The sequence below is a fragment of the Crinia signifera genome, chromosome 1, assembly GCF_055691185.1.
Source record: "Crinia signifera chromosome 1, ASM5569118v1, whole genome shotgun sequence".
Taxonomy (NCBI): domain Eukaryota; kingdom Metazoa; phylum Chordata; class Amphibia; order Anura; family Myobatrachidae; genus Crinia; species Crinia signifera.
This window is the reverse complement of record NC_139217.1, coordinates 122,990,955-123,016,190: the sequence shown is the minus strand read 5'-3', so window position 1 is coordinate 123,016,190 and position 25,236 is coordinate 122,990,955. Positions and strand designations below refer to the sequence as shown.

Here is a 25,236-nt window from a genome sequence, read left to right as displayed (position 1 = left end):
AAGACATTACTTGATTATACACATCTGGTGGGAATTCCCTGATGTTTGATGTCTTTCTGTTTGTGTGAGCAGCTATAGTTGAGGATATTTTCCTAAGAAATATTTTGGCTTTCTCTATATGACATGTGCATTCATGGATTATCATGCAAAATTTGTACAAATCTGAGGTTTAACGGTATATTCCCATACATATATAATTGAGTTGCATGAGAGCTATGATTCAAGTCAATGGATATCTGAGCTACATTTTTTATTGTACTGACTATAATGTACCATGACCATGGCAGGCTATTTTTAAATGTCCATGGAGTGTAAATAGGCAAATACAAAAAGATCACTTACAGTAGCTGAATTGAATCAGATATGTGTTTAATTTCATTTAGATATGTTTTTGTCATTTTTGTTCATACAGGATCTCACACTATTTCGCCACTATTTCCGATGGTGGAAATAACGGCGGGCGCCTATTCAATGCTGTCCTTCGCGACAGCATTTAAGAGGCAGATTCACAGAATGGACTCGACTTTAAAAGCAGTCAGGCCTGTTTTGGCAAAAACGGCTGTTGATTGTTGAGATCAAGGCCCTATCTAGACAATCCTCGTCCGTTTTCGTGGACAAGACCCCTTTTTAGCAGTTGGCAGGTGGTACATTGAATCCTAGGGTCTCAACTTATGTTACGTACCGACAGTCGGGACCCCCAGAGTTGGATGTATATTAGGGCAAGGACTGACTTCTTTGGCACAACCGGCTCAATGTTGCAGTAGGAGCTGTAATGATCTGCTTAATGCGTCAATGCGCAAGTACAGAAGAGGCATCAATTTTATTCGCCAATACTCCATATGTCTACGCTTGATCAAAATGTCCTCGCTGTTTTGTGAGCAGAGTGGGGGCTCGGTGGACGGAGAAGAAGCCACTCACCTGTGTTTATGGGCTTAACATGCCCCCTGACTCTGATGTATGCATTTCATTTTAATAAAAAAATGCATTTCCATCCTGAGCATTAAAGAGATTTATGCTTTATGCATCTGCAGAATCGCTTGCAGTCTCCATTTTACAATTGGGTACTCTTAAGGGTATATTTACTAAAGTGAAGGTTTTACAGGAGTCGAGATGTTGACCATAGTAACCAATCAGATTTCATCTAACCTATTTTAGAAGATAATAAATTGGTTGCTTTGGGCAACATCTACACTTCTATAAAACCCACACTTTATTAACTATACCCCTTAGCGAGGTGGAATAGGGGAGAGAAATGTTGCACAGGTGTACAGTGAGGGCTTTTTCTTGCACAGTGTATTTGACTGAGCTAGACCTGGACAGAGACACATAGGAGACTTCCAATAATGTTCTCGCCAATGTCCGTCTTTGCTGCTGCCGCTGTTGTTGTTGTACAGTTTGTTCTATTATTCATTAAGCGTCTTCGTGAGAATTTGGTCACTTTACAAATTAGTATTTTAATCAGCACTAGCAGCAGGTAATGTCACACACGTGACAGAAAGCAAAAGTTAATGTCTATTATTTGTAATAAGCCAGCTGCTTTAAATGCCAATGTTATATAATGTATGCAGCATTGTATGTGCCAGTGTAACAAGTACAGGATGTGTGTGTGTGTTTATCTGTGGGGTTTTTCATATACGTCTTAGTTTCTGTTGCCTGTGCCTGAGCTGCGGTTGCTGATTATGCCTCAGATACACATACAGCCTGCACACACAATACAGCAAGTGGAATCTGCTTTACAACCAGCTTCAGAATAGCACATTGCTTCTGCCAGTGTGGCACTGCTTTTTACACCTGAATCATTCACTGCTGTTCTTCAGTTGAAGGCAGATCCTTTGACCTAAGCAGATTAGACGCATGAACGACACAGCAAGCTATCTGTGCTTTTCAAGGAAGAGATTTGGCTCCAAAATAGGACACTAAGCTTTTCAGCCTTATGCCTATTTACCTAGTCAGCACGGTGCAGTATCTCAGGGTGCTCAGTAGCCTCCTGGGGAATCAACTGAGAAACAAAAGAAGAAGTGGCAGCGGCTGGAAATGTGGAAGTCTGTGCCATTAGAGGAAACACTTGCTAATAATGGCCTGTGAGACCCAGGTTCCCTTGGTTTCCATGACAGCTATTAGGTACCATAGAAATTGAATTGCAAACTGCTCCTGGGGGAGTGAAAGGGTGTTCGAATGACAAGGCATATTACCTAGAAGTTGTTGTGTTCATCTTTTGGCAACACTAACTGGATTGTGTCTTTTTTTTTTAAACACATTTTGTGTCTTTTGCTTTAGAAGATCCGGATTTACTGAAAACATTCATTTCCAATAATCTTTTTTTTTTTTTTTAATTGTGTGTGTGTATAGAACTGAGCTTGGAAAATCAAGGATATGAGCTATTACACAGGTGGGCTACAAAGGGGGAGTGCAAGCATCAAGTATCCAATCAGGTATTGGCTACCTGCAGCACTTACACTATGCCCCTGCAACAGATTTCTGTAGTCCCTGTTCGGGAAACTGCTAGGAATGGGAGAAGTTCAATGGGAAAAAAGAACAAAGAAGTTCAGGTCAGTACGAGATTGTTCTTCCTCCATATGACACTGTTCTCTGTGACAATACTGTCTGTTAGGATGAAAGCTGTACAGAAGCAGCAGCAATGTTAGCAGCAATGTGTGCTCTGCAATCCTTCCTTGACATAATGAGACGCTTTTATGATGATCTATGTTGTTTATCTGGCTTTGTTATGAAAGGAATTAACATGAGTCTTATTAATTAGGATGTTATTGGTGTATTGATTTTATTTGTTATACTGTTGATGGTTGTGATGATGTATTTAATTTATGTTTAACGGAACTACAGTTATTAGTCAAGTACTATGGAGTAAATTACTATTATTATTATTACTTGCGCCATTACAGTATTACGTTTATATTAGCACTTTTCTAGATTATATTTTACTTTACACTACAATTCAGTGTCTGAATATTGATGCCCATACAGTAAATACTGACTCAATATACTGCACATGAAAGCTTTTATGATCAGTCTATTTATTAACGCAATTATCTTACAGCGATCAGATGCTATAATAATTAAGTACATGTAAATCTTTTGTCAGGAGTCAGTCATTTTTTCTGATCTTATCATTCTCATAATTAATTATAATACAGCACTTGCTCTAATGACTAGGGAGCTTTGTGCTTTAATAATGAAAGGATTAATACTGTATGTTGGAATGTTTCTCAATGAAGGATATGGCAGTGTGCAATGATTGGCAATGGCTAGATTTGTCCATGTAAAGATATAAAAATAAATACATTATTTTCCATAGACAGATGTATATACATTATATCCTGAATAATAATATATAAAGGAATTGTTGCCATAAGTTATTTGTGCGAAAGCACATAGTGCAGATAAGGCTTATACTATACATTCTAAACTCCCGCTTGCATGGTCCTCTCTGATGTATACACTGTATCTGCCTGTATGGTACATCCCACGGAATTCAAAGTACTCTGTGGAGTATATCGGCTATGGCTGTATAGATGATAACAGTCATTTTCATCCAGAGGTTATGAAAAATCAAATCATTGTTGTACCTCTACTGGGACCACCACTGATGTGTAGTATGCCAGCTGGGGTGACCTGGGGCAAATAAATAACCCTGACATATCAGCAAAAAATTCCAGATTTAGGAATACACATTACAGTATATACTGTAGTGCAGTGTTCAACCTCTTGGGTAGGCAAAACAACCTGTTAAAGATCCTAACTATACTGTACCTTGAGCCATTCTGCTATTTGTCATAATTTTAGGCAAGTATTAAGCTTTCCATCACATTATCTTCTACAGCTAATTTTTCTCTAGCACTCTACATTCTGTGAGGGAAATTAATTGCTATAGAAGGGCATATTCAATCTTGGCCGAGATTTTCACCAGGTGAAAAAAAAACCTGCTAACATTTGCCTTTCAGTATTCAATTACAGACATTTTCGCTCTTTATTCAGTACATTTTCGCCATTTCACTTTTTTTAGAGGGGGGATAAACAGCCGCATAATTGCCAAAACACATGAATTCACAGCAATGGTGATAAATTAGCTGTGGGATTGAATAGGGCAAATCGTATTCACACAAAAAATGGGCGAAAACTGATGATTTTTCACCCATTGAAAATTAAGTCTGGGATTAAATACGGGTCATAATGGCCGATCTCCCCTCTAAATAGACAGGTGATTTTGGGGTAATATTCGATTGACTTTTCTAGCGCACTAATTAGTTTCGGTTTTAGCCACAAAAAGCAGCTGAACCGGACTAAACTAATAAGCGTGACCTGGAAAGTCCTGCATTAGTGCTCAAGCTGGTCACTGTTTGCACATTTTAGCTTGCCACCCCTGGGAAGTGCACGCTGAAAACCCAGCACCGACTGCCACTAACAATAGCATTACACCCCTGTGAACACTGATTCCTAAAAGGTAAGGTGTCTACAATGTGACATCATAGGTGGCCTTTTATTGGAAATGTTATTAGATGCAGCCAGGTGAATGTAAGTAGTGTATCTGGCAGCACAGGAGAAGGATAAGGAACACTAACATCAATGTAGAAAAAATATTTTGGAATTATTAGGGGGAATTCAGCCGGCATTTCAGCCCCCACCCCCAGTGGTTAGTTATCAAACTGTACTTTCCGCAGGACGTTCATTAGTTTGGCCAGGTTTATTCATGATTGGAAGCTAAACTGAACCATAATCGCTATATAAGAAACTGCTAATAAATAAATAAATAAATAAATAATTAGCTCAATAAGTGCGAACAGAAACAATCCCATCCCTCCTGGACAACACCTCAGACTTTCAATCAGGCAGAGTCAATCACAGATTTTATATGCGATCACTATGTGATCACATGACCTGTCCTGCATATGCTTACTGTTACCCAAGTATCAGAAGCGATCCAAACAGAAATAGGGTCAATATCAGCATGTTTTTATACATATTTATATTATAATAGTCACAGTTTTAAGGTTTCCACTGTGACCTTATGACTGAATTCGGTACTTGTTTAGTTTCACGGCGGCAGCTCTACGTTACACTGGGACCAGAGTGGTGGGTGGCAGAGGGAGCAGGGTGGGTTTTAGAATTACTGAGCCCCGCGGGTGACAGCTTTCAGTCCCCCTCCTCCTGCAGTCACTCCCCGGCACCAGCAATGTACGTAATTCAGCGCATTGCCGCTGGGGGAGCATCACATGGTTTCCCTGCTGCCCCAACGGCACTACGCTAATTACGTAGATTGTACGCTGCCAGTGCCGGAGGAGGGGGACTGAACGATGGCGCCAGGGAGTGACTGCCGTAGAAGGGGGACCCATCGGTGGATCGCGGGGACCCAGCGGACGCGGTGGCCATTTCCCCCACTATCCACGTCATATCACCACTATCCACGTCATACCCCCAGTATCCACATCGGCGTGGAGTTGATTTTATAAAGTGCGGCGAGCGCATCGAGCCACCGAGCCCAAAGTGTGGTGAGTGGACGTGTATACGTGTCACTTCCGGGGCTCGCTGTGCTCACCACGCTTCGGGCTCGGTGGCTCGCTGCGCTCGCCACACTTTATAAGATCAGCTCCACGCCGACGTGGATACTGGGGGTATGACGTGGATAGTGGGGATATTAACCATTGTTTCGTTTCAGGGCTACAGAAGCAGTTACGTAGTTAACATAGGCAGCATAGTGCTGTTTTGGTATTCTCAATACAGCACTATGTAAACTACGTAACTGCCGCCGTGAAACTAAACAAGTACCCTGAATTCATATAATAAAACTAAATGCACATACAGAACAGACAGGCACAGCAACACACCAGGATCATTGCTGTGGTGACCAGAGCCCACTAAGTGGATGTTACACAATATATTTGTACAGGAATACAAGTCCGACTTCCTTTAGAAAGTTATTTTTTACAGTGTTTCACTTGCATGGTGACTGTATGGATTCCAAATGATAGGTCTACAATAAATAAGTTAACAGTCAATAAGTCAACAGGTAAAAACGATTGACATGGTGAAAAGATTAATATGTGAAAGGTTGACAGTTGAAAAGATCAACAACAAGTTCCAGAGGTCAACATTTTTTATGTGTTTTCAACTTTGGCTTGTGGACTACAATTGGGAAAAGTAATTTGTGATGAGCACAGTGGTAGTGGAACAAGCCACCTTGCCCAAAGCTTAGTGACATATATTTAAACAAGCAAAATGACACCCCCCCAAAATACTTGTGTCCTTTCGATGCAGTTGAACATTTGAACATAACGACTTAATTGATGTCATCCATATAGTGTCTACCTATTTATTGCCGATCTTTTAACCCGCACCTAACTATATAGTATTGCTCTCTTAGCCAGCCTATTAAAACGTGACAGTTTTATAAAATTGTAATTAAATTCATATTTTGTGGTGAAATAAGGTTTATTCGAGCATGTTTAACATTAGTTAAAACCCACTTGTGGACTTCTTACCAATTCAATCTTTATCTTATTATCGGGGCAGTGGTATTACAAATTATATTATTTTTGTCAATGAAGATATTAGAAAGCTTTTCCAAGACATAAATGAATTTGAGCAAAAATTTCACTTAACTATAAAATCTGTCCCTCGTCTGAACTAGACAACAGCACTTCCGCCCACACATTAAATAATGAATCACATGCACCAGAACACCACCTTGGGTATAAATGGATTGTCATTGAATTGCTGAACTAAGCATAGGGGGGTATTTATCAAAACTCAGAGAGGGTAAAAATGACCAACCAATCAGCGGGGGGGCAAATGTATTCAGCCTGGAGAAGAGATAAACTGGAGATAAAGTGAAAGGAGATAAAGCACCAGCCAATCAACTCCCAACTGTCATTTTCAAACACAGTTCATTGGCTGTTGCTTTATCTCCTTTCACTTTATCTCCAGTTTATCTCTTCTCCAGGCTTAATACATCTGCCCAATTGTCTGTAAAATGACAGGAACTGATTGGTGAGTACTTTATCTCTCTCCACTTTATCTTTCACCAAGCTTTAATAAACATCCCTCTAAGGGTGGTTACTTATTGGCCATGGTAATTTCCAGTGGCTAATGGATTTGCCAAAGGCAATCCATGTAGTACTGATAGCCAGCATTTATTTGAGATTATGCATGCAAAAGCATAATCACAGATAAGTGGCCCTCAGAGTAGCAATAAGACATGGGTCCCAGAACAAATTCCGGTTCACATGTGTTATTGCATAACAATGGGATTATTTTTCTTCTGGGAAAAAGGTCTTTAATTGGATAGTCAGATGATGACCATTGACCAGCCAATGGGGGGTGGGGGGTGATTAATGAGCACGGCTAGGAAAATAAATAAATAAGATTAGAGAAAACTATATATGAGTGTTGTTTTTGCATCTGTTTGTAAACTTTCTAACCACTCTATTATTATTGCACATGGTTCTTCTTTTTTTTTTACAGTGGCATAATATTTTCCAATGTGGGTACCGCAAAAACAAATCTCAAGTGCAATTTTCCTTCTAATTAAAGACCAGCTCGAAACCATGTCATCATGATATTTCCTAGAAGTAAATAGTGAGGCCCCATTAAGTGCTTACAGCAAATTCAACTAAAGGGCACTCATTTGCCGCAGAGCAAATCATCTGGTGTTTTAATGTCCCCGCAGGCTTTCCTAGACTTTTCTGTGGACTTTTTTTTCTAGCTGTTATCTGGTTTGTAATAAGTTGCCTTCAATATATTATGAAATGTTTGTTACATGTAGCTAGAAAGGATTGGATACTAAATAGCTGTTTCGTAAGTGCTCCTTTCTAAACACATGTTGACAGCTACATTAAGCTCTTTTACGAAAAAGATTGACCTGATTGCCTATTCAGAGTACATCTTGTCCCTCTTGTTTGTACTGGGTTATGCAACATCTTTTCTTCATTTTCTATATTATTTTTGTTACTCTAATGTAATATGCATTGTGAAATAAAGTATTTAGGTGAGATTGCATCATTCTATACTCGGTGCTCGTCTGATACCATTATGAGTGCTGAATGAGTATATCGATAAAGAAACTCAAATAAGGACATAACTAATATTTTGTGGGCATTATAAAAAAAAGTTGGAGGGGTACCCTAAACTACCCATTGTCCACTCAGTTTAGGAAATTGCATGGCAAAATTACAAACTATACATATATATACTGTATATATATATTTAAATATTGTTTTGCAATTCTTTTAATATATCACAAAAAGTTTTTTTTTCATTTATATCTTTCTTCTTTTTTTTTTCTTTAATGCTTTACCATAGAGGTTTTGTTACTTGATATGTTGTAGACATAGCTTCCAGGGGTTATTGCTAGTGAAAGCTCTACCTGCCATTCCTATTGTCAGTTACGTAAGTCTCTCTCCATCCACACTTCTTCTGTTAATCAGTCAGCAGCTTTGGGGAGGGGACTGGGTAGGGATAGAGATGGGAAAGTGGGTCAGAGGAATACATGGGGAGGAAGTGGCCAGAGGAATGTACCATATGGAGAGGGGGTCAGACAAACACATGTAAAGTTGAATCAAAAAGGGAGATGCAAGGTATAAGTGTGGCCACATATAAGTTGACTCTATGTAGTACAGTAGAAACAGCATTCCGCTATCTATGGTGTCACATGTGCACATACCTTTTTGAGGGCATTACCACCAACCATTTTTGACGGCACAATGGATGATCATGGGTGCTTAACAATTATGCACAGCTGGGTCTGCCCATAATTTTCCTCATAACCATCAAGCACCACTGGTTTCAAGTCTTATTTATTTTCAATGCAGGATGTACTAAATGCATATCCAACAGGTGAGTGCATCATTCTTGAGCTTTCTTGGGATTTGGGAGCAGAAGTCCCCTATTAACACTACTACACTAGACACAGCACCTCACCTGGGATTTTGACATCCCTAATTGTAACATAGAGGACCATGGTATATTATACCAGCATGTGGTTTAATAGAACATGGTTCTAGTTGTTTCAGGCTGATGTACTCTTCATGTGTGGCACAAACCATATTAGGCCATGGACCTCAACAAGGCATCATGCAAGCTGGGTTTCCATAAGAGTATAGGGCATGTCCATGTGGTATGAGTTGGGACTGCGAATCCATGTAAACATGTAATTGACCAGTAATAGCTATGTTTCATGTCATACTGAAGACTTGCAGAAGACCTACAGAAAACCACCCAATCTCATTCACCACAAGCAGATACTGTCATGTTCCATGTGTTCCATATGATGTTCGGTTTCTGTCATGTCACTATTGCAAAGCTTTGCATCTCGTGAAAATTGTCCCTCCTGATTCCTGTAGCTAGGCTCAGATGTCAATAGCGCTGCCTTTCTTCCTATCTCTAGCACATTGTGAATCTGTCATTTTAGCCTTCAGTTAGTTCCTGTGGAGCGCTAACAAATTATTATCACTTACTGATCTGTGCATTATTATAAGAATATCAGCTTGATATAAACCCTCATCTGGATTCTTCACACATGCCTCTTCAGTTGAGTTGACACTGTCGGACAAAGTCTCTTGGTGTAAGTACTGGTTCAATACACAGACATACACACATAAACTGTCTTGGAAGCCTTATACTGGGTACACACCAGAGCGATTTGGCCTCAATTCCCCCAATTTCGATACAATCTTGACTGAGTTAAGTAAATTGGGCATGTTTTAGATCCGATTCTGATATGCTGCGCATCCCCGCTGGTGGCTTGGTCATTTTGCAGATCCTACCTGCTGCAGCCAGTATTTGAAAACGATCCCTTTAACTGGGTACAGATTGTGATCCGATCGTATGCAGATCATATGCAGATCGGGTGCTCCAACAGATCGTGCAACCATCGTATGATCATCTCATGATCTGCTCACGATCATGATTGTTTTGGTATGTACCCTACATTACACTTGCAGTCTGGTTATTTATTTATTAACAGTTTCTTATATAGCGCACACAGATTCCGCAGCGCTTTACAGAGAAATAGTTGAACATTCACATCCGTCCCTACCCTAGTGGAGCTTACAATCTATATTCCCTACCACACATATACACGCACACAGACAGTCTAGGGTTAATTTTGTTGGGAGCCAATTGACCTACCAGTATATTTTTGGATTGTGGGAGGAAACCGGAGTACCCAGAGGAAACCCACGCAAGTACGGTGAGAATATACAAACTCTGCACAGTTAGGGCCATGGTGGGAATCGAACCCATGATCTCAATGCTGTGAGGCAGTAATGCTAACCATTACACCATCCGTACTACCCGTTATTGAGTCAGAATAGATACTTAACACTTGAGTTATTTTTCTCCTGCATTTCAAACCTGCTAATTCTTACTAGTGCATCTCAACTATTCATATTTGCTCGCTTAAACTGTTGCAACTAAGCCAGAGGTGACATGCACTAGACCTACTTAGCTGCAATGGTTTAAATGGACAATTACAACTAGCTTCTTATATTTAGAATGACACGGTTTCTTACGCATGAGCAAGTAGCGGTATGTGTCTGTGGGGCAAATTTATTAAGCTCGATGAAGTGACAAAGTGTCTGGTTTTTATCACCGGCCAATCAGCTACTAACTGTGAAGTTACAGGCTTGGTTTGAACTATGACAGGTAGGAGCTGATTGGTCAGTGATAAAAACCAGACACTTTATCACTTCACCGAGCTTAATAAATCTACCACTGAGTTCTCTATGGGTGAGGGTCCTGTGTGTGGCATACTAAGAACTGTCTGTTTCGCATACAGGGGAATATGACTAAAAGTTAACATTCCCCCATAACATATGCATTGTGCTGTTATTTAACTGGTTCAATTTTCATTTAAATAACAGCACAATGCCAAAACTAACCCTCACAAAAGGTGCCCTACTCTACGGATCACTATAGACATCCAATAGGAGGTGTATATGCATGTTTTTATTGATGTTTTATTGAGAATGTATGTGCAGTAATCTATTTTATGAGGTATTTCCCTTTATAAGTTGTTATTCAACAGTCAACATATTGTATTGTGGAAGTTTTTCAGTGAAGCTTAGCGCTGTTCAAAAGGTTTTCTGTGTATTTATCCATATTTACTAAGAGGCATGGACACACCTCTCATGAACAGCAGCCTGGGTGGCGCCTCTGATCCACTCTTTGGTATTTAACTGAACATTTATTGAAAGGTCTTAATAATTGATGAGTCACTAAATGTCCCAGAGATATATTTTTATCCTGCCACCACCACTAGAGGAAAACAGACGTTAAGTATTCTTGAAAGATTTTCAGATATTACCATCATAAAAGTGGCACAGGTATAATATCCAATCTCTGTGTTCCTATGTTCATATGATCTGGTGTGTCACCAGATATTGATGATAGTCAGGACAAGACAGTCAATGAACAATACATTGCCTGGATGACTTCCTATTGTGCTCCTAATTTTAGGTGTAATTTACAAAGGCGTTATCTAACCAGCACACATTTACCAAGTTTGTGAAGTGAAAAAAGTGCTGTTAAGAGATATACATTTGTAAGTGTCCCTCCATGCTTCTATTCACTGAGGAGAGAGTAAACTATTGGAATGGGTAATAGAATGTACTGTAATTTAGTGCACCATATACTACTGTACAAGATGAGCTTCATGCTGCACTTTTCTCTTTCTGGACTTTCTTCATGCATAACAATTCCTCTGCCCAGTGGCAGATTAGCCATGGGGCATCAGGGGTGGTCGCCCCGGGGCCTCCATACATCTGGGGCCCCCACACCTGCCACCAGGGCCGGTGCTAGGGTGTCTGGCGCCCTCCTGCAAATTGTATATTTGCGCCCTCCCATATTTAATGGCACACACAAATAAAGGGTGTGGTATCATAAGGAAGGGGCACAGCTGCACAATAGTACCGCTAGTTAAATTACACCATACAGTAGCACAATCCACATTACACCGTACCTGGTGTCCCTTTATACACAAAGCCCACAGTAGTGCCCCTTATACATAATGCCCACAAAAGTAATATACACAATGCTCACAGAAGTAATGCTCTTTAACATAATGCTGGTGCCACTTAAAACAACCACAGTAGTATTGTCCCTTATACATAACTCACATAGTAGCATTACTTAAAAACACAATGCACACAATAGTAGTGCACCTTATACATACTGCTCACAGTAGTGCCTATTACATATACAATTCACAGTAGGAATGCACCTTAAACACATCATGCCCACAGTAGTAGAGACGTAAGGTGGGTAGAGAGCAAAAGAGTAATAGGAAAGGGGAGGCAAGAGAAGGGGAAATGTTAGAGAAACAGTGATTTGTGAGGGGAGCAAGGGAAAAGTGGGTGCTGAGGGAAAATAGTGGAATATGGATGGAGTATAGAAATGATAGATGGGGTACAAGGAAAAGAGATAGGAGGGAAAAGGTGGAACAAGGTAATGGGGAGCCAGATGCTGGGCAGAGAGAGGGTAGGACAGTGAGAGGGAAACAGACATACGCGTGGCAAGATCATATTATTAGGGTACGCACAGCCGGCATAGAGAGACGCAGGGCAATAGGGAAGGCATAGAGAGACGTAGGGAGGGCATAGTGATATACAGGGCGCTAGGTAGGGCATAGTGAGATACAGGGCGCTAGGGAGGGCATAGAGTGACACAGGGCAGGTGTGATGAGAGAGAATAAAAAAAAATGGTTTGTTAACTTATCATTGGTTTGATGTGTTAATAATTATTATTGGCAACACACTGATGATAAATTAATAAAACATTTTTATTACAATTTTATTTTATTATATACAAATAGGGATTGCATAGCACAAACACATACATCCAGGCAAGTCATGCCCAGCCACCATGCACCCCATCCATGCCTCATTTATTTAATTTACATGTTATGGGAAAAGAGTCCTCTACTTTTGTGTCTCTGCTGTTGACACCTCCTAGTCCTCTGCCTTCGCGGCCGCTGCACACTGCTAAGCAGTAGCCACCTCTAAAGAGTTACCTATGACTCGCGGTGGCCAGGACTTAAGTAACTTGTCACGGAAGCCCCGTCCCCACACATGATGTGTGACACCATCGGCTGGTGGTGTGTGCATTAGGGTGTGCCTGTGCACACCTGGCACACCCTGTGCGCATGCATATGGGGACAGATGTGGGGAGAGAGGGGGGATAGATGCTGGGTAGAGAGTGGGGGGGTCAGATTCTGTGCATAGGGGGCAGATGGTGGAGAGACTGGGACAGATGCTGGACAAAAAGGGATAGGAGAAATGATGATGGGCAGGAAAAGGGTGGGACAGATTATGGGCAGGGGAAGGGGGACAGGTGATGGGCAGGGATGGGGTTCAGATGCTGGGCAGAGAGTGGGGAGAGGAGCTGGGCAGATAGAGGGGGAAAGATGATGGGCAGGGAGAGGGGGGATAGATAGTGGGCAGGGAGCGGAAGGCAGATGCTGGGTAGGGAGATGTTGGGATAGATGATAGGCAGGGAAAGGGGCAAATACTGGGCAGGGACAAATGGTGGGCAGGAGAGGGGGACAGGACAGATGCTGGGCAGTGAGAAGGCAGATACTGGTATGGAGGGGTGGAGCAGATGATGGGCAGGGAGAGAGGGTAAATACAGGGCAGGAAGAAATGGTGGACATGAGGGGGGAACAGGACAGATGAGGTGAGACAGATGATGGGGGGAGAGAGAGAGAAGCTGCTGCAGGGAGAGGCATGAGCTACAGAGACAGAGGAGGCAGAGATTATACTCACAGAGGACGCCATTCTGTGAGATACATCCACTTCAGCCAGGGATCAAAGGGTATGTTATAGGCTCCTCCAATCAGTTGCTCTTATCATCAGCATGTGCCGAGCTCCTCCAACCACTGCTCGGCACATGCTGTCCTGTGAGATGAGTGGGGAAGGGCTCGAGTCGGCACCGCAGTGAGGAAGCTTCAGGCCAGGAGGACTTCCCCTGCTGCTGCTGCTGCTGCTCTGTGCTCTGTGCCTCTGTGCTCCCTGCTTCAGCATAGGATGTAAGTGCTCCGCACTGCAGCCTGTCATACACTGACAGCGGCAGCACCACACACATCCCTGCACATAGTGGCAGAGTCGCAGAGCAGGGAGAGAGCGTCTCTACAGCCCAGCGCCTCCCTGCTTTGCAGGCTTTGCTGAGCGTCTAGCGCCGGCCCTGCCTGCCACAGTCTGGCAGACCCCACACAGTGGGGTCTGGCAGAGCAGGGTCGGGTAGCACTGGCAGGCAGGGGGTCTGCCGCAGGGACCCTGCCGCTGACTGCCCATCCACCACAGGGACCCCCGGCCCGCCAGCACTACACAGACCCCACTGCCCGGATCCCCGCACTACCTAGGTACGGGGGGGGGGAATGATGCCTCCGTCCGGGGGAGAGGGGGGAATGGGGTTGCCTCCAGGGGGGTGGGGGTGGGTGGATTGAGGGGGGGGGGGGGGAGGAAGATGATGCCTCAGTGGGCAGACCATTTTTGTCCAGGGCCCCCTCAGACCTTGATCCGGCCCTGCCTCTGCCATTACATATTAGTGTTTTTATTATTTTTAGTGTTTTTATTATTTCATGATCATTCTCCTTTAATATATAAATTACATTTAACATTGTATTTTCCCCAATGATTGTGGAAACGATGTCTTATTAATCACAGGCAGGCCTACATCACACTATTGCTTAAGTATTGCTTGAAGTGTTATTTGTTGAATCAAAATCGCATTCATTAGTACACCTGATGTCAGCCAGTGATGAATAACAGAAAATGCAGCTAATCACTGCCCCATTATAATAGTTCTAGGCAGAATAATATCCTTAAGAATAGTAGGAAAATACATTTCTCAGACACTATTTGAATGTGATGTTGAGGTCATGGGCATGTTTACTCAGAATAATATTCTTCTTCTTCTTCTTCTTCTTATTATCATTATTATTATCAACAATTAAATGATGTCCCTGGCGCTGTCTGGGTTTTTCTTCTTCTTCCTGTCTACAAACACTCACCTCACTCATTTCTCCTCCTTTCTTTCCTTTTGTTGCATCTCTCTCTTCCATTCTCAGCTGTCTATTTCTCTTATTGGCACTTCAAGGTAATATATTGTCCTAAGAATTCTTTTTTTTTCTTTCAATATTTACTATTGTACGTTTTGTCAACACCTTTTCTTACCTACAAATGTCTTTATGTATGTGGCTTCTGTATCCATTTATGCAGGGCCGGTGCGCCCCAGGCAAGTCGGGGTGGGGGCCCCCCCAGTGCCATGGTGTGTGTGTGGGGGGGGGGGTACCTGTTGCGCCTTCTGGGGAGGAAGGGGTGTCTATTCCAAGATCTGACAGGAGCCTGCCCGGGTACCTGTCCTGCGACGCTTTGTGTATAAACCTGGCGGCGGCAGGGGTCCCTGCAGTGAATAATAAATAACTAGCTCTATCCGGCGGTCGGGCGGGAAGCGCATCTGTTTTGAAAACACTGGCCGCACGCTGATTGGCTGAATCAGCGTGCGGCCAGTGTTTTCAAAATAGAAGCGCTTCCCGTGCCACCGCATAGTGCTAGTTATTTATTATTCACTGCAGGGACCCCCGCCGCCGCCAGGTTTATACACAAAGCGTCGCAGGACAGGTACCCGCGCACGCTCCTGTCAGATCCCGGAATAGACACCCCTTCCTTTTAAGACGGCACAACAGGTACCCCGTGGCATGGGGGGCGAAATGCCGCCCTCCAGTGGCCGGCGCCCTAGGCAAATGCCTAGACTTGCCTAGTGGTGGCGCCGGCCCTGCATTTATGCCATCTTCCATTCTTCTACATGGTTTTACATTTTTGGTTGAAGAAAATGCTGTGAGGTGTTGTTGGCTGTGTCTTTGTTTCAATCATATGCAGATTATGGGAAATAGAAGAAGGGTTTGGAGACTAGTATATTATTAGTATATTAGTATATTAGTGATTAGTGATGACATGATTAATCAATAGCTTACCAAGCTACAATCATTTTCACTGCTCTTCAGCTAGGAATGTTTCTAAATCCTATATACTGTATGGTAGTGCAATCAAAATGGCTGCCTCATTTGGATCTCTTTGCTGGTAGGATGAATAATCCATGCTACTGATGACTCAAAATGGCTGTTACTGTTTTTTTTATTCTATATTATATATTCTGGGTTATTCTCCACAGAAACAACAGAGGTGAGCTGATTAGAGGAGACTTAATATCCTGGCCAGACTCATCCAGTAAAGCTGCCTGCATCAGATTTCACTGAAAACAAGCCTAGGCTTATGCTCCTATAGGAGTAGTCCCAGCAGAGGCGTAACTAGATATTCGTCAGCCCCATAGCAAAAGTTTGTAATGGCCCCTATGTACCAACTAATGGTGATAAATGTATATATCATATATAACTTACACAGTATAGATTGGCCCCCTTCAGCTCTGGGAGCTGAAGGGGGCCAATAGCAGCTGCACCCCTTGCACCTATGGTAGTTATGCTCCTGAGTCCCAGGCATGGAGTAGGTGTGTCGGGTGGAGTCAGGTTACTGGTTGGCATGCCTTACCCTTTCGGGTAAAGGACCATCAGTCAAAGTGGCCAGTATCATCAAGATCTACAGCAGTACCTCTCCCAGCAGAAGTTGTGCAGCAGAGCCTCAATGCCGTGCAGCAGCCCATGCTCATGTACTCCCGGAGGGGACTACTGACTATATAGGGGTGGAGAGTTTCTTTGTGTGGTTTTCTTTAAAATAGTCTGAAATGTGATTGCTATTACCTTTTTAGATATCTTGTACAGATGGAGAGCTTCTCAGCCAGTGCCGGGGCTCACCAGAATGCTCCCACTGGTGAGATGGTGCTCCATCTGACTGGAACACGTGATCGTCACACACACACGAGCGTCCCTTTTTTCGGACGGTGGGGACGTGAACCCTGTCCGTCTCCACTTCAGGGAGAAGGCAGGGTTAGAGGTGGGGGTGCGGGGAGGTGGGGTGAGCGGTGGGGACCAGCAGTGAGGTGGCAGGGAGCTCTGTTGGAAGAGGACGCACGAGAATCCCCTTCCAGCGGCTAGCAGGGGCTGGTGGTTGGCGATCTGACCACCAGACCCCCACTAGAAGAGAGGCACTCCATCTGTACATATTGTGGTTGCTGATTGTATATATAACACATGTGTGTTATAAAGGTAAATTTTTACCTCATTATTGTGTACTTACTGATGTGTTTCCGGAACCGATAAAGGAACCAGGGTAGCATTTGGCAGCTAATAAATTCCTTTTACTCTTTCAGCAAGGAAAATGATAGATACCTGTTTGTACTGTAGTTTAGAATATTAAATTGGCTAGTCATAGGCTATCACCTTTTTTGATAATGTATGTGTCACGTTCCGTAAACCTGGTGAAGCACCAGCCGGAGTGTAGCGGAGGCTGGGTGCTTTAATGTAGGTCTGTTGCATGGACAACAGAGCAGAATGAGGCCAATGAGTAAAATCAAATCTTTTAATGGAAAAGTCTGATACACAGTAATGATAGTGATGATACAATAATAATATGACTGAGGATAATGATGAAGGAACTGAAGACAATGATGATATGACTGAAGACAATGATGAAGGAACTGAAGACAATGATGAAGGAACTGAAGACAATGATGAAGCCAATGAGAATGGAGATATTGCTGAGTGAGGTCGTGGCTGCAGAGGACCAGGGACACTGGGCCACAGAAGATAACCGTCGGGACGAGAGGAAAGAGGATCACACCTTTATATAATCCCTATAGGCGGCAATGGAGATTCCGTGGTAGTATTTGGAGAATGCAGTGGACAACCAGCAAGAATAGAAAGGCAGCGGCTTCACACGACAAACAGGGAGTCAGGCTGTAGCTGGGACTAGCTGCAGGAATTGTCAGACGATGCACAACGAGCTGCTATCTGTAGGACAACATTGTACTGACTGCCGGTCTGGCCCGGCTTGTGGGTATTTATGTGCTGAGCTGCGAAGTGATTGGCCGGGAGGATGACATCACAGCTAGTGCTGCGAGGCATAGGCTCCAGGAACCAACAAGATGGCCACCGCCTGAAGGGCGACACTATTCAGCCAGCGAGGAATACTATGCGCAGGGCCGGTGCTAGGCACCGGAGTGCCCCAGGCGTGGGGTCGCCCCGGCACTCACCTGTGTTGCTCCATGTGGAGGGTGGTAGTGTCGTGCAATGCGGCGCTGGCCGCTGCAATGCTCCCCAGAGGGAGGGCTTGCCGGTTCCCGTGGGTCACGCGACGCTCCGGGGGGGGGAGGGGTGCGCTTGCCGGTTGAAGTGATGCTGCGCCGTGACGTTCAATGGAGGGCTTCCTGAGTGATGTGGCGCAGGTCGCCGCAACGCTCCCCAGGGGGGGGGGTGATGCAGCGGCCCCAAGTCACTCCAGGGGGTGGGGGGGAGTTGTAGTTCCAACCAGTGCTGCTCACCTCCATCTGGGGGGGAGGGGGAACTCCAAACTGCCGCCCTCCAGTGGCCAGTGCCCTAGGCAAATGCCTAAGGCTGCCTAGTAGTGGCGCCGGCCCTGACTACGCGGAGGCGCTTCCTAACCTGAGGCCTAGAGTGACTGAGCCTCCCAGTAGGTACTACACTCCCAGTTAATTTTGAAGGCAGTCTTTGACTCCGCAGGACTCCTTATAAATGGTCTGCTCTTTGCCACAATACACTGGTTTAGAAAGCCTGATTTACACTATTGACAAATCATTTCACTTAAGGCCCATACACACTGGGTGACTTTGAGCTGAAAGCAGCTCAGTTTACTCAATTGAGCGGCTTTCAGCTGCTGCCCAGTGTGTATGGGGCAGCTGTGTGTGCTGATGCGCGATCCGGCATCATCGCTGTTCCAGACGGTCATCTGCTGGTATTACCAACAGATCAGCGATGGGGTGGATGACTTTCCATAGTGTCCAGCTATGGAAAGTCATCCACCCTGGGAAAATCGCTAAAACAGGTGAATGCTCAGTGATTTTCCCCATTGTCGGTCAGCTCTGCAAAATCACCCAGTGTGTATGGACCTTTACTGTTCTGTCATCTTAAGCACTCATCTGACAATACTAGCACATGTTATTAGTCCACAACAGGAATGGGAGAGCATAAAAGCATAGTATTTGGATGGTTATTGAGAGACACTTGGCAGTATATGCAGTTACATTGAATAAGCATCTTCCTCGTAGTTACTGTATGACTAATTATTTTCTCAGTTGCTGCTTTACTGACACAAAATTACCTTAATTCAATTCAGATGCACATATTCCCTGCCATTTTAGTTCTTTTTTTCTCAAAAACTAAACCAAACAAGAGTTACAAATTGGTGCAAGATTTATATCAGTTTTCATATAAATACTTACCTTTTTATTGATTTCTAAATGATCTTCCTGGAACTAGTTATAATGATTAAAAATTACAATTACTATCCCAATGTCTAATGATTTATTGTGCAGATCTATTAAATATGTCTTAGCACTTTCTATGTAAACCCTCACATCTCTATATGATTTAACTTATACACTTACTTTTGATCCTAAAAAGGTATTTAATTTTATTAATCTCCTTTTACTTTATTATATAATTTTGACTTTATCTTCCCTTGTGTTACTCAGCCTTTGATTCCTATTATGCACTGTTCAATCTTTCCTTCAATCCTGTTGCCAACTTGTTACTCTGATTTTCCTTATTTTCTCCATATTTTACGTTAGTCCTTTTCTAAACTCTTTGTAGATCTCGCTAACCTCTCTCGGATAGGATGTAGTCAAAAGTTTGACTTAGACAATAAAAATATTGAAACCAAAATGTAAGCTGATCAATTGATGACATGGTACAAAATGTTGACGCAAGAAAAATTTCAACAATGGATAAATAAATATTGAGTTAGTTGAAAGGACAACAATCATAAAACAATTGAGCAGATATTGCTAAAATATTAGGAACAAATACCTGTGAGAGCCACATGGCTAGGAACAGCTAACTCTAGAATTATTATTTTGTAAATGTATGTCACCCCCCCCTGAAGAAGCTTTTGCGAAAGCATACGCTTGACTGCACACCTGTGTTAAACCCCACTTCCCTTCCCCCCATATGATTGTATTTTGATCTGTTTAGGCCGGTGACGACACAGGGTATCCGTAGCACACGGTTCCCTGTAGTACAGTGACACGGACTCTAGCGCAAGAGCCATGTACACTCCTGTCCTCCTGTCTGATCTGACACGCAAGAGCGAGGTAGTGCACGGCGGCACACCTCAGACACAGCTCTGCGGTCAGCACACAGGCTGTGGAACTAGCGGCTCCAGCCAGCCAGCGATAGCGCTGCAACGGGATCACACCCGTGTTCAGGCGCTTATCGCTACTGCATAGTGAGCCCCAGGAATATATACATTGTATCTGATAATTGTTACATCCTGGATAAGCATACACACTGTAAAACTGTCAATACCAGACATAACGTTTCCACTCTTAAATTTCAACCACCATGCTTTATAAAATTATACAATTATTCAGTGTGAAGTGGGGTCCCACTAGGTGAGGATATATTATATCCTTTTTAAATCACTCAATGTTGTCCTACAGTATGTGTTTTTCGTGTTTTTTTATATCTTCGCAACTATTTAAATGAAACCAATAAAAGTCATGTTTTATTATTAAAATCTCTTTTGGTGCACCAACCAAAGACACCCTTTCTCTGTCCTCCCCAATATATATCTCTCAGACCAGTTGAGTGTTATTTGTTTACTCTCTTATTATATAGTACATTAGCAAAAACTTATTCTCCTGAAACCAAGCTTTCCTGTCAACTAGCTTCCCATCCATCAGCAGCCATAGCTTTCAACGTAATAGTCTAACAACTACACAATAGGAAACCCTACAATCAGGGGTGTCACTAGCCCCTTTGAGCTTGTTGTCTGCTGCACCTGTTTTTTCCATCACTCCGGGGGTCTAGGAAGTGCGGGCTGTCCGCAGGAAGTGGGGTGGCTGCAGTGCTGGCTTCTGCAGAGTGACAGGAGCTGGGTGCTGCATCCAATGTTACAGTGTCGCACCTGGCTCCTGCTTGTGAGCAGAAGCTGCCACTTTGGTGCCAGCCCTCAGTGAGTGACACTGTGTCTAGATCAGACCCACCGCTCTCCCTTTGTGACTCCGTAGTAACAGCTATCTCTAATTCAGACTGTCTATTATTCTATGCTGAGGTTAAACCTGCATTCACAGTTCATGTATTTAACTTGTGATATTTACTTTTTTTTTATCTAAATACATTGTACGTATCTATGTTGAATTAATTTCCAAAGTTGAATTTAGGTTCTCAAAGTATCATTCCCATTGATTACAGAATACGGCAGGATTATTATTTCCAAGCTTTACACTAGTATGAACCTATTAGCACTAACCTCTGACAACCTGCAATAAAATTGTATGATAATGTGACATTATTATACCAGTTTAGTGTCTCATTAAAATGTAAATGATGTAAAATGTTATATACTGAATAACCTAATTGTTTCACTCATTTCGAAAGTAAAAAAAATACATACTATACAATGTACATCATGGGTCTGATTCATGTGTGTAAAGCAAAAATAAAATCATGGAAATTTGTGCCTGGAACACAATTACATTTATATTTTTTTCTGTGCAGGGTAAATACCCATACGTAGCCCATACATGTTAGATTTAGCTTTATTTTTACACTGTAATTCAGGGCCGTAACTAGGGTGGGGCTAGGGGGTCACGGAGCTAGCGCCGCAGACATAGATCTATGTCTGCGGCGCCGCGGCCACTTCAAAGATGGCCGCCGCCATGAAGAAGATAGACACTAGAGGTGCGCTTGACCTCTAGTGTCTGTGATGAACACAGTGCGCCCAACGATACACGCTGGGGCTGGACCTTCCCTGCCTGTCTCCTCAATGACACCATGGGGGAAACCACATCTCCCTCCCCCTGCAGCAGCGCCGTGGAGGAACTGCAGATCTCTTCCTCCACATCCTCTTGCGCGCTGCTCAGCCAGAGCCTCTCGGTTGCACAGTCTGGATTCCTCCTGCAGCAGGCACCCCCTTCGCCCTGTCCCTGGATCCACTGGCTACCTGGACACCCTGCAGCTCCCCCCACAAATTGGTGAGTGCCCAGGGATTGACCCCCCTGTACCCCCTTCCCCCATGTGTGACACCATGTCCCCTGTTACCCCCTTCCTCTGTGCCTGTGACCCTATCTGCCCCAATTTCCCTGGTGTCTTATCCCCTCTTCCCCTTATGTGTGTATGTGACACCTTTTACCCAAATAAAAATGTGCAATGGGCATTACGGTGTGTGGTATAAATTGTAATGGGCATTACGGCATGTGATATTATGTGTAGTGGGCATTACGGTCAGTGGCATTATGTGTAATGGGCATTACAGCATGTAATATTATGTGTAAGGGGCATTGCAGTGTGTAACATTATGCGTAATGGGCATTAGCGTGTGTGGCATATGTAATGAGCATTACGGTGTGTGTCATTATGTATAATGGGCATCACAGTGTTTGGTATAATGTGTACTGGGCATTATGGTGTGTGCTATAATGTGTACTGGGCATTATGGTGTGTGCTATAATGTGTACTGGGAATTGCGGTGTGTGTGTTATAATGTGTACTGGGCATTACGGTGTGTGTTATAATGTGTACTGGGCATAACGGTGTGTGCTATAATGTGTACTGGGCATTATGGTGTGTGCTATAATGTGTACTGGGCATTACGGTTTGTGGTGTAATGTGCTCTGGGCATTACGGTTTGTGGTGTAATGTGCTCTGGGCATTACGGTGTGTGCTGGAATGTGTACTGGGCATTACGGTGTGTTCTATAATGTGAATTGATACTACTATGTGACCACACCACTTCTCCCCCCACCCCAAAAAAAAATGCCCTAAATTTTTAGCACGTGCCTTCGGCGCGCACTGTCCATGTTTAATGTCACCCTTCTGCTGTCTGTAAGCACATAAATGGATTCTGATTAATGTTTTTCTTTCTGTGCAAAACCAAATGCCAAATGTGTGCATGCTTCTGAACAAAAAAAATAAAATAATATATATATATATATATATATATATATATATAATTTTTTTTTGGGGGGGGGGCCACTAAATGTATGTCTTGCCCTGGGCACCAGAAACCCTAGTTTCGGCCCTGTGTAATTCAGATAATAGTTTGTACATAGCCCACCCAAATCTAAATCGCTCTGCATATATTACATCTGCCCCATCTGCATGCAACAAGGATTTGCCCATTTGCCTATTTGTTTCTTTAATTACAAACATGAATCGGCTATGGGGCTAAATCAGAAATGAATGAAAGTCTGCTCTGGCTCTTTTTCTTTTGTAGCAATTGCTTATGGGTAGGATAGGTAATGTGGTAATTAGGACAACAGTTTCTAGGTGGACAGTAAAAGGTTGACCACTATTGGTCGAAAGTCGAAAAGTTAACACTTAAAAAAGCCAAATCACAGTTCATGCTAACTTGTGGTTTGAAAAGACCTGGTAGCTTGAAAAATCTACCAGGTGTAACGAAACGCATCAGAAATTGCTGCTACACCCACCTTCCACTTCAATTCTTGGAATACCGTTATTATTTCCAGTATGGGTCAACCACATGGACACTGAATGGACACCTTACATTGTTTTTCAACAATTGGGTACTAAGAGGAATGGACTTTCAAACAACATCCTTATATCATTGTGAGCGTGGGTGGACATTTTGTTCAATATTGACTGTTGACAGTTGACAGTTTTACACTTTGTTTTTATAAATGTTATATTTTATTATTAAATTCTGTGAACACCATCTATTACTTTTACATTTATATAGCGCTGCTTATTTTTCTTCCTTTAGCAAAACTCAAAGTGAGTCTGATATGTGGCAGATTGCAAACCACATGGATGGAGTTTGTCTATATGGAGTACCAGATATTTCTTAGAAAAATCTGTGGTGTTTGCACTGCCCACTATGGTTCACTCAGATGTCACCAGACATCTAGCAACAAACTAGAATATATTACAAATGTGCCAAGTACTTGTTACTGTAATATTGTAAACACAGCGGATCAAAAAACAAAGAGCGAAGTGTTTTTCATGAAGGGGATAGATGTGAGAGCCTTCAAACACCAGCAGAGAAATCCATTATTATAGGCTGCTAACTTTGTACTTAATTGGGCAGCGTCTCGCAGCCCTCCACTCTCATATGTGGCTGGTTACATTGTTCTCTATCCAGACTGATTATCATATAAGTGGAAGGGATGTAAGAAAAATGTATCTTGTACTACTTTTTATCAAATTGATATGTAACTGAAAAACGCAATTACAATATAGGGAAAAAAACAGGCACATCATAAGTAATAGAACAAATGCTGTAAGGTTTTGCTGGCGCCGTGAAAGTAAAGAAGTACCGCTTCTTATATTTAGAATGACATGGTTTCTTACGCATGAGCAAGTAGCGGTATGTGTCTGTGGGGCAGATTTGATAAGCTCGGTGAAGTGACAAAGTGTCTGGTTTTTATCACCGGCCAATCAGCTACTAACTGTGAAGTTACAGGTTTGGTTTGAACTATGACAGGTAGGAGCTGATTGGTCGGTGATAAAAACCAGACACTTTATCACTTCACCGAGCTTAATAAATCTACCGCTGAATTCTCTATGGGTGAGGGTCCTGTGTGTGGCATACTAAGAACTGTCTGTTTCGCATACAGGGGAATATGACTAAAAGTTAAAATTCCCCCATAACATATGCATTGTGCTGTTATTTAACTGGTTCAATTTTCATTTAAATAACAGCACAATGCCAAAACTAACCCTCACAAAAGGTGCCCTACTCTACGGATCACTATAGACATTCAATAGGAGGTGTATATGCTAGTTTTTATTGATGTTTTATTGAGAATGTATGTGCAGCAATCTATTTTATGAGGTATTTCCTTTTATAAGTTGTTATTCAACAGTCAACATATTGTGTTGTGGAAGTTTTTCAGTGAAGCTTAGCGCTGTTCAAAATGTTTTCTGTGTATTTATTCATATTTACTGAGAGGCTTGGACACACCTCTCATGAACAGCAGCCTGGGTGGCGCCTCTGATCCACTCTTTTGGTATTTAACTGAACATTTATTGAAAGGTCTTAATAATTGATGAGTCACTAAATGTCCCTGAGATATATTTTTATCCTGCCACCACCACTAGAGGAAAACAGACGTTAAGTATTCTTGAAAGATTTTCAG

The 25,236-nt window shown here is 42.7% G+C and overlaps 1 protein-coding gene across 5 annotated transcripts in view; it reads left to right on the top strand.

Moving 5' to 3' along the window:
* The first annotated feature begins 1,654 nt into the window (after positions 1-1,654).
* MARCHF1 (membrane associated ring-CH-type finger 1) overlaps positions 1,655-25,236 on the top strand; it is a 345,392-nt gene continuing 321,810 nt past the window's right edge. For 4 of the 5 annotated variants that reach the window (XM_083172830.1, XM_083172820.1, XM_083172836.1 and 1 more), the window contains exon 1: positions 1,655-2,549. In XM_083172830.1, coding sequence (XP_083028956.1) covers positions 2,460-2,549 — 90 coding nt within the window. In that variant the 5' untranslated portion in view covers positions 1,655-2,459. The remainder of the gene's footprint in view (positions 2,550-25,236) is intronic. The other variant, XM_083172851.1, reaches the window with a different exon arrangement.